We start from the raw sequence: 10,582 nt of genomic DNA, 5'->3' as shown, positions 1-10,582 counted from the left end.
GGCCATTTCACTTTTAACGGCAACCGGTTCGTGTAACATCTAACTAAGAATTCGTAACAAATCATACTTAACTACGCGGGTGATGTACGATTTCGACAAGGATTCCGCGGACATGCGACAAAAAGGTCTTGTTTATTAAACTTGAGACAAAAATGTATTGTTCTATTAAATTTGTAAAAGAAATGTCTTTCCTATCTAACTGAAGACAAAAAATGTCTCTATTATTAAATCTTATTCATTAATACAGAATATGTAATAGTAAAAGTTCTCATAAAAGTAATGATGCTTGGATTATGACTCGTAATAAATTTTTGAATAAAAATCCTAGGCTAGTCTAAATTAAGTTCCCGAACCATATAAACACGCCACTAATAAACAACGTGGCTTTCAATTGTTTAAAGAATTTTCAATATAGGTTTAGTAGATCTACTAAATCCATTTTGAAATTTACAACTTCACAAACTTACAATGTTTATCTTGTAATATTACTAAAGATGATAATATTGTGTACTGCGTACAAATCCGATCAGTAGTTTATTCGAGATTGAGTAACAAACATCCAAACTTTCACAATTATAATGTTAGACAGATAAGACGGTTTAAATGTCGTTCGAGTCTCTTAAAGTCTGATGTCAGCTTACGCCGGCTTTCCCGTTTGATTAACGGAATATTTGAATATGAACGAACTACAAAGAACTCTAGGATTATAATATTTTAATTAAAATACGTGACGGCACCTGCGTAACATGATTACGTAAAATAACGACCAAATAATATTAATGAACTTCACGATAGCTAGGAGGAGTTTCGATCATCTTTATTTTTAACCGACTTCCAAATAGGAGCAGGAGTTATGATCGTATGTATCGTTATCGTATCGTTGTGTGTATGTCATATAAGTATGTTCACCGATATTAATAAGAATTTTTAAAATCACATTAATCACAATTGGTTGTTTTGACCACACAAAAACAATTTTTTTTTTACTTTGACTCTCTGGATCACAAAAATATCGTTGAATATGCCATCTCGTAGAGTAGAGAAAGTAAATCTTGTTAGTCGTAGATTTTCGCTATCCAGTTCTATTTCCTGTGTGGCGGCTTCCTGAAGAAGAATTTTATCATAAAGAGGCTCTCTTTCTCTAACTCCGCTAACATTTGACCCTTCCGGTTTCGTTGTCCATAACCAAAATGCCCTGCTCTCAACTCCGAACCACTCATCTCGTCCTGCTTTGCGTTTAAATCCCCATTACAATATTAGATTATGAATTAAAAAATTACAGTAACTATTGGATAGAAGCAGGCGTTACTTTGCGGAAGTTCATCATGAATAGATAATAATTTATTTATTTTGCTATCATACGCGAAAAGTGCAATTGCACGTCGTAGAGTCAACAGAGGATGCTCCGGTTTCGGGGTGAAACGTACGTAGAGAGTATTTTGCCTGACCTGGGTGACGTTGTCGCATGGGTTCGTCGGCTTTTCGTGGAAGATAGCAAAATAAATAAATTATTATCTAATATTAAGTGTTAAAAAAGTTTGTGATGTACATCTGTGCACTCGGTACGTGCAATGAACACGGCGTGAGATACTCGTGCATGAATTTACGCAAGCATTACATTGCTAACTCGTTCGTTTGTTTTTATTAACCTGTCCAGATAACTGCTCATAAATCTGCGTTACCTGCTACTTTGATATGAAGCCAATCTACAGAGTGTAACTGTTTTGCTCGCCTCATACAGAAGAAAATATATTACCAATTTGTCCGTTGAGGCAGACAAGTAAATACTAATCTAATAATGGCCTATATCAATATTAAATTCAAAGTTTCATTACCACGCTTTTATAAAGCCAGTTTTTGGGTTTAGGCTGATGTGTTTGATTTTTTAAGGTTTCCACTCCGAATGTTTAAGACAGACGACTTAATTCTCTTCATTGAGGCACGGATCGGCGAGAAGTTTTGTCCTTGACTACGATATTACCTGATGTTAAGCGACGATGCAGTCAAAGATGGAATCGGGCTTACTTGGAAGAAGTACAAATTTATTTTACCCATACCTCTGACTGTTTCTACGAAGCATCATTTCTTTGCTGTTTAAGTGGCCACGTTAGCTAGCCACGGATGATGTACCACCGGACCTGACCTTAGCCAATTCATAAAATATATCCTAAATTGACCCGAGCTTGGATTTGAATCCACGATTTCTCTGTTGAGAATCATAGCATTACCAGCTGCGCCAGAGAGGTAGTCAAAACTTCGAACCTCTGCACCTATGCGAATATCTTTAATCAAACACGAAAGCACTAAACAGCGCGCTGATCAATCGAATAATTTCCATTTTACAATGACCTTTCTCAAAACGTGTTTGTGTGAAAGTTTCCGTCACGAGCGACACATACATACATACATACATACATGCACACATCGCGCTCTGTTTCACTTCACGACATGTGGTTTTGGAGAACTTTTATACACTTACGACCCACTTGCGAAAATGTTAACAACGTTGACCCGTTGGCAATCCGACATTTAACCAACATTTGGTCAAACTACTGTTAATTTCATCCGGCTAATTTTGTAATATGGATATTAAACTTACTTAAATGTTAATGTTTAATTAAGTCTACTTATCTTTTCTTGAAGATGAACAATTTTAAGTAGATACAAAAACCGTTAATGATTTCGATGGCATTTCTACATAAATGTAATGATTCCTTGAAGGTATTTTAATGTTTATTAAACTAATGCACTTTACACTTCACTATCTATTTTCAAAGATATTCATAATGATAATAGAATAATAAAAAATAGATTTATAATTTTGTTCAATGTAATTGTTTAAGTTAATATAAGTAATTGTAAATAAACCGAATAATGAAATAAATTATAAATGAAAAATCGTCTAAAATTTGCTCATGCTGCCAATTATTTAACAGTAATTATTTTTAAAGAACGTTAATCAAAATACTCCGATTCCGGAGAGAGTGGGTTCAAATCCGGTCCGCAATACTCGTCTCCAACACTTCAGTTGTCAGCATTTTAGGAAATTAAACATCACGTGTCTCAAACGATAAAGGAAAAACATCGTGAGGAAACCAGAGATTTTTCTTGATTTTCTGCGTGTGTGAAGACTGCCAATTCTCATTGGGCCAGCCTGGTGGCCTATTGACCTAACCCCTCTCATTCTGAGAGGAGACTTGAGCTCAGCAGTGAGCCGAATATGGATTGATAATGATGAAGCAAAGTAATAAAATGTCGATGTCATTAATTTTGATATGTAAACAGAGAAATGGAAAAAATACTTAAAACCGACTAGTCCAATAAAGCCCCGCACCATATTGGTAATATAATATGTGCAAAAAACTAAGTGCAGTGACTTGACCTAGATTTGAAAAAAGAATCATCAAATAAAAAAACACGTTAAAACAAAATTTTGTAAAACGATATAAAATGTAAAATCCATGTTAATCATGATATGCGAAATAAATGAAAAGATGCAATAAATAAATTATTACCTAATGATTGTTTACGTAATATTATTTTGAGTTTAATCTAGGCATAATGCAAATTTTATAGTAATCGCATAGTAATGGATCAGACGCGCCGCTCGCTGGCGCAGAGTTCGACAAACTCCAGTCGCAGCGCGAACCGTCCGACTAACGCGCGGGCATTTTGAATTTATAAAACTTTTATAATTCCGCAATTTTGAATTTGACGCTTTCTGACGAGAAACTCGGATGTCAAATTTAGTGGAGCGTGTCTTGTGTGTGTGTGGATTTGTTTTGTTCACAAATTTTGGGTAAGATTTTTCTTTTTTTGGTTGTTAAATTATTTATTTTTTTGAGTGAAAGTAATGATGTTTTCTTTTGAAATATAAAGGGTTGAACCACAAAATGATTTTTATAATTTATTAACAATATTATCCTAAAACTCCGGTGTTTAAATTCTATACCCAATACTTGTTTGCCGCGCTAATCTCAGAAACTGCTGGTTCGAATTAACAATTTTAGTGTAGTATAGCCTAATAATTAAGGAAGGCTATAGGGCTACTGGCTATATAATATCAGGCTATGCATGCGATAAGTTTACGCAAGTAAAACCGTAGGGAACAGCTAGTTATTTATAATAATTAAATCGAAATGAAATGTTATTTTCGGTATATTATTTAAATAATTGTGACATATTATTGAGATACAGTCAATATCTCTCAAACATTAACACGAGTACAGCTACATATATCTTAAATAATACTTATTGTAATATTTCTTTTTAGTAATACGCAAGTTACGAAACGTACCTATACTTAGCTTCTGAAACTGATTTTAATATTTTTTGGGACACCTATTTTTCAAATCGTGTTTTGAGTATATTTTAAGTAAGAAAAAATACAATTATATTTGCTGGGCAGTGAAACATTATATAATTTTTAAAATCACTCTTTTAGTAATATTTATGCATTAAGCCAAATAAAATGTAGTATTTTTTTTAAATTGTCGGACATGGGAAAGTAGTAATAATTACGTTGTAGTTTTTATTTATAACCAGATGCACCTACTTTCTCTGAACGCAATGATTTTTTATGTTTTAGTACGCAAATACTACCATTGACTCATTTCTTTACTGTGATAAATGTGTTTCTAGTAGAGACAACATCGTTCTGTATGAGATGACCTACTTCAACTAACGACTGTAGTGATTTATGAGTTTTAAGACGATTACAAGATTATCTGGAGAAGTGCTACGATCACGTTTACCAATAAGCTTAGCTTCCGCACAGCATTGCTAACTTTGCATTTTTTAGTATCAACATGGAAATCTGTTAATGACATACCCGACTTATTTAAGGAGAAGGAGGGTTTTGTGGGACATTTCCAATAAAACCTCCTTATTACCTCTTAGAGCATTTGGGCTCTTGGGGCAACCAGAACCTACCAGGTTCTGGTTAACATTTTATAGCCTAATCCAGGACTTATTATAATCTTGATTTGAGGCTAAATAGGTTGACCAATCTGATGAGGTCCTTAACAGGTAGGTATACTTAAAATTATACTTATACTTAACATTATAGCGTATCCCTATAGCGAGAGTACAACTGCCTGGTTATGTTTAGATATGAGAGATACTTTTCCACTAAAGACCAGGTCTACCACCTACTTGTTTCATCATCCAGTAGAATGCAACAGTAACGATGATACAAATCGACACGTTAGCAAAGCGAACAATTATTTACGCCTTAGTTAGCAATTACTCATTACGCGTCTGTAGCGCACTCACTGCGAGGTAACACGGTGTTACGCATCCTACTGCCTCTGCCACATTATTACCTCTATGTTTTATCGATTAGCCCAGTGAATATGATCTCTTTCTCTGATTCCGGAGGGCATATGTTCGAATTAGGTCCGGGGCATGCACCTCTATCTTTTAAATTGTGTGCATTTTAAGAAATTAATTATTATGTGTCTCAAACGGTGAAGACATCGTGAGGAAATCTTAACCTTACCTGAGAATTTTCTTAATTATCTACGGGTGTGAAGTCTGCCAAAACGCATTGGACCAGCGTGGTGGACTATAATATTGGCCTAAACCCCTCTCATTCCGAGAGGATTGGAGGCCGCTGGATCAGCTTCCATCTTCACACAGGAAGTAAAACTATAAGAAATGTAAACAGTAGTTGTTATCAATTGTAAATTATAATACTGTATGACTTTTTCAAAAGAGCAACTGTTGAGTTTCTTGCCGGTATCTTCTCAGCAGAACCTGCCTTCCGAACCGTTGGTAGAATCTTTAAAATAGTCAAATAGTCAACTGACTTGTCAAAAGTGCTTGTAAACTGAGCCTACTTGAAATAAATGATTTTTGATTTTGATTTTGATTTTGAGGTGTCCGAATATAGGTTGATGATGATGTTTTATCTATAATAGTTAGTTAACGTCCCCTAAGAACGAATTTTGCGACTGAGCTGGATTAAAGAAGTCTAAGGGTGGATGAAGTCGCCGGCTCCGCTAGTGCATATAAAATTAAATTCTTTTGCAAAATATAAAGTGGCTATGTCATTTAAAATGGTGCTTATGATACTGGCATCTATAGGCTATGATAGAATAAAAAACTTACACTACATAAAACCTGATGACTACGAGGTAACCTCTTTTAAACACTACGTTCATAAGTCGCTTGCAGCCAATGACTTCCTGCAACTTCCAAGTCGTCTGTCCATCCCGTTTGAGCATAATCAGCCTATTTTAACGACCACACTACAGATATTAGACCATTTTCGTTATAGCATTTAGAGCTTAAGCTCCCGCGCCTTACCTGCTCTAATTATGACTTAACACCTCAGCATTGTATTGCATTGCTGCGAACATAAGCCTAGGTTTTAGATAAACACATTCCTACTACAAGGTACAGCCCTCCTTGCTCCTATTAGAGATGTTTTGGTTCTTACGCCCACCATGCTGTACTGCACATTGGCTGGCTCAAGGTAATAATGTATAATTTGTAACCATCCCTTTATAATTATACCAATGTGTGTAATGCTTTAGAAGCTCCTGCGCCTCCTCATTTGCCATAAATAAAATTGTCTAACTGAAATAATAAAGTATAATGCATTTCCAACCAGACATTAATAACGATTTCTTGCCATTTACAAGTTGCGATTGTAAAACAAAGGCGCATTAGCACGTCGCCCGGGGGAGGCGGCGGGTAGGGCGGGGGCGGCGGGAGCGGCGGGGGATACGGGTAACGGGTTCGACTCCCGTTACGATTATCCGCCACGGTTCATTGGGGTGCTTAATTATTTCGATCCGCAGAGAATGTTATACGTTAAGCCGACATGATTTATATCTCGTTCATATCTTATGCGTCCACTTTGTTGGAGGCTTATTAAAATATATATATCTGACATACTGATACATGTGTTACTGTTAGCTGACCGAAGAACTGTGGGTAACTTGGCTAAAATAATACCATGATCTTGTCATGCGTAGGGTTGATAGCACCAGCCTGGTGGAACCTTAATTGGTAAACAATAGGGAGTGTAATGCTTGCTTAGTATTTATAATTTAAATTTACTTTATTTTAGTTTATTTAAATAAATTTATATTTAAATATTTAATTTAAATAAAAATTATTCATTTTGACGGCCTCCGTGGCGCAGTGGTATGCGCGGTGGATTTACAAGACGGAGGTCCTGGGTTCGATCCCCGGCTGGGCAAATTGAGATTTTCTTAATTTGTCCAGGTCTGGCTGGTGAGAGGCTTCGGCCGTGGCGAGTTACCACCTTACCGGCAAAGATGTACCGCCAAGCGATTTAGCGTTCCGGTACGATGCCGTGTAAAAACCGAAAGGGGTATGGATTTTCATCCTCCTCCTAACAAGTTAGCCCGCTTCCATCTTAGACTGCATCATCACTTATCATCAGGTGAGATTGTAGTCAATTGCTAACTTGTAAAGAATAAAAAAAAAATATCACTGTCATCATCATCAATCGATGGACTTCCACTGCTGGAGATAGCCCTCTTGTAAGGATTTCCAAACTTGACCCTTGAGCCACATGCATCCAGTAGCTCTGTGTTACCCGCTTGATGTCATCAGTCAACCAAGTGTAGGGTCGACCAACACTACGCTTTCTGGTGCAGGGTCTCCATTCTAGCACCTTACGACTCGTCGGTCATCTCTGCGAACTATGTGCCTATTGCCACTGCAGCTTCGCGATTCGATGTCAGTGACTAAATAAAAACTATACTTCTGGAAATTTATAGAAAAATAACTATCCGTACCGGAAACCATGTCCAATGGTACAATCTATACGGTACGCGTCGTACCGTCGCGTGCACTTCGTAGCGTGACCATTTATGATCATAAAGTTGTAATGTAAGTCACAAGAAGTTGAGGAGATAACATTTTTATGATCAACTTTAATAACTTTGACCTTGATACAAACAAGAGCAAAATGGCCATATTTTACAGCCCTGTTCTGTCTGTTATGAGTGTAAAGATTCATGTACCTGTAGCAGCAATTATCGTTCGATTCAAAGAGGTGTCTCCGTGATGTGGTGGCTTACCACGGTCCTCATAAGTAGGCTCAGATTTGCTCAGTGGGCGATTGTTCGTGCAAAGCTCAGAGTTTCTCAGAGTCGAATAAGATATGAGGAAAGACCACAATCACCGACATAATTCTACGAGTCGAAAAGCTAATGTGGAAATGGGTGCATTGAGCATATAGTTTGAAAATCCGTTGGACTTTGGGGTTGGAATGGAGACCTCGGACCGGTAACCACTGTGTTGGTTGACCCCCTATGACATTGAGCGAGTCATTGGAGTCGCTGGATGAAAGCGGCTCAGGATCGTGGTGTTTGAAAGTTCCTATAAAACATACATGTCCTGTAGTGGGCGTCCATTGACTGATGCGATCATGTTCAATGATTGTCATTACGGAAATGGTCCTTCCTTGGAACACTGCTACTTATAATTGATAATAATTTGTTTGTCGTATCCCTAACGATACTATGGAAAGTTAGTGAGACTTTTCATATTCGTATAGGATTTTTTTAAGGTTTTGACGGATTTTAGAAATAAGTTTATATATTGTATACAATGTTTCAGATCCTCTTTATTTTGTTTCAGGTGCCACAGAGTAAAAATATGAAACGACAGCGGACTGCAGTACTACTGGCACTACCGCGTATAGTGTGCAGCTGAGAGTGTCGCGCGTTGAAATCTAATGTACTGTGACCATGTACGCGAAAGTGATTCTTGTGTTTGGTGCTTTTGTTGGGACGGCGATATGTAAGCAATATTTTTTCTCGATTATTAACTTAATACTAATATTAACACAAAAATACTATTAAATTATAAAAACGGCTCTCTCGCTCGTTGCGGCGCTTTTGAAAACACAAGATATCTTGTCATTTATATCGCGACTTTTCAGTGGTCTTGTATGGGAATTTCAATTATTTTTCATTTTATTCAAAGTACCTGCAGACATTCGGCTTATACTCTCTTATTAAAGTGTTAAAGTTATGTATTATCACCCCATATATATCCCTATTTTACGCTAGTTAAAAAATAGTTCAATTAATTGATACTCTATAAATAACTGGTTTGTATCATCGCGCTTGACAATGTAGTGGTTATAAGTAAATGGCGCTTCTGTGGTCAGGGCCCAAGGTTAATTCGCTTTCCAACTTTCCCTAGCGGAACTTATTTGCGAAAAATAAGCGATTTTCGCGCGATTATCAGTGCTTTGTCTAAGAGATAACGCTTCGCGCGTAATTGCACGGTCTCACGATATTACCTATGCGTTTAATTGGAATACCCACTTTTGAACAATGAAAATGATCTTGTATTTGCCGCGATGATATCTCAATGTTCAATCTACTAGGAAATGTATCTATATCCTGTTTATGTGTGGCTCTTTCTGTATCCGGTCCGGTATTTTGAACTGTCTTTTTAGGAATTTTCAGATTAGAGTCTAGCTTAAACCATTGAACTATTAGCACAGCATTTAATTATTATTTGTTACTAGCTGAAGCCCACGACTTCGTCCGCTTGGAATTTAGTTTTACACAAATCCCTCGGGAAACATGGATTTCCTGGCATAAAAAGTAGTGTGAGTTAATCCAGAGTAAAATCTATTTCCATTTCCAAATTTCAGCCAAATTGGTTCCATCGTTGCGGCGTTAAAGAGTAACAAACATCCAAAAATACATTTTTAGAATAAAATAAAATAATTTAAAATAGAATCCAAAATAGCGGCTCTTAACATTTTTATACTTACGTATGTTTGTTTGTTAGAGCATCATTCAAAAATTGACCAATATTGAGGTTTCAGGTGAGCATGCAATTTAACCAACCGACCTCCTTCACCATTTTATCATAAAATGGCCATCAGGCATCGCAGTAATATGTGTCTATACGTAGTTGATGTCCTTTGATGTCCTATGAAACGTATTTCGTTCCTGATTCGCACTGTGAATTTATAGAGTGCCCTCCAGCTTCCGTTTTTGCTACAACCTTCAATCTTCGATTCAAGAATGAATAAGCACCTAGGCAAGCGTATTCCATAATAGGCTGCATCATCGCTTACCATCAGGCATGATTGCTACCAAGCATTGGCTATACAAAGTAAAAAGAAACCGCCAAATAAACTCTCGCCCTTTGCATGACCAAACCCCTGACCCGTCAGCGGTGAATGAGACAAATTAACCTACATAGGCCACAACCTCATACACGTCTCACATCAGATAGAGATCATGTCTCGCTCCACATCCAGACTGTGTCACCAGATGACTGATGACTGATAAGCGAGGGAACTCGCGGGATTAGCGTAGTTTAGATCTTGATACTGAGAACATCGTGATGACACGTTGTAATGTTATTATCATTTATTTTTTCCCATTACCAAACTTTAGAGGTTTATTTATTTTGATGTTTTTTGTAATAAACATATTTTTTTTATGAATTAAAATACAAATCGTCTGCATACTTACTTAGTCTTTCTTGAAAAATGTACTTAAATAAATAAAAAAAATAAAATAAAATTTTTAATGTCAAGGTTAATGAATTTTCGTCAATTTATTAACTA

The 10,582-nt window shown here is 36.6% G+C and overlaps 1 protein-coding gene across 3 annotated transcripts in view; it reads left to right on the top strand.

Moving 5' to 3' along the window:
- Positions 1 to 3,605: 3,605 nt before the first annotated feature.
- LOC112046971 (cadherin-89D) overlaps positions 3,606 to 10,582 on the top strand; it is a 44,640-nt gene continuing 37,663 nt past the window's right edge. For 2 of the 3 annotated variants that reach the window (XM_052883797.1, XM_052883796.1), the window contains exons 1-2: positions 3,607 to 3,799; positions 8,623 to 8,784. In XM_052883797.1, the coding sequence (XP_052739757.1) occupies positions 8,733 to 8,784 (52 nt within the window). In that variant the 5' untranslated portion in view covers positions 3,607 to 3,799; positions 8,623 to 8,732. Of the gene's footprint in view, positions 3,800 to 8,622; positions 8,785 to 10,582 lie in introns of all 3 variants that reach the window. The other variant, XM_052883798.1, reaches the window with a different exon arrangement.

This window comes from Bicyclus anynana, chromosome 10, assembly GCF_947172395.1.
Source record: "Bicyclus anynana chromosome 10, ilBicAnyn1.1, whole genome shotgun sequence".
Lineage (NCBI taxonomy): Eukaryota > Metazoa > Arthropoda > Insecta > Lepidoptera > Nymphalidae > Bicyclus > Bicyclus anynana.
The sequence above is the reverse complement of the archived record's forward strand: the minus strand, read 5'-3'. Positions and strand labels throughout refer to the sequence as shown.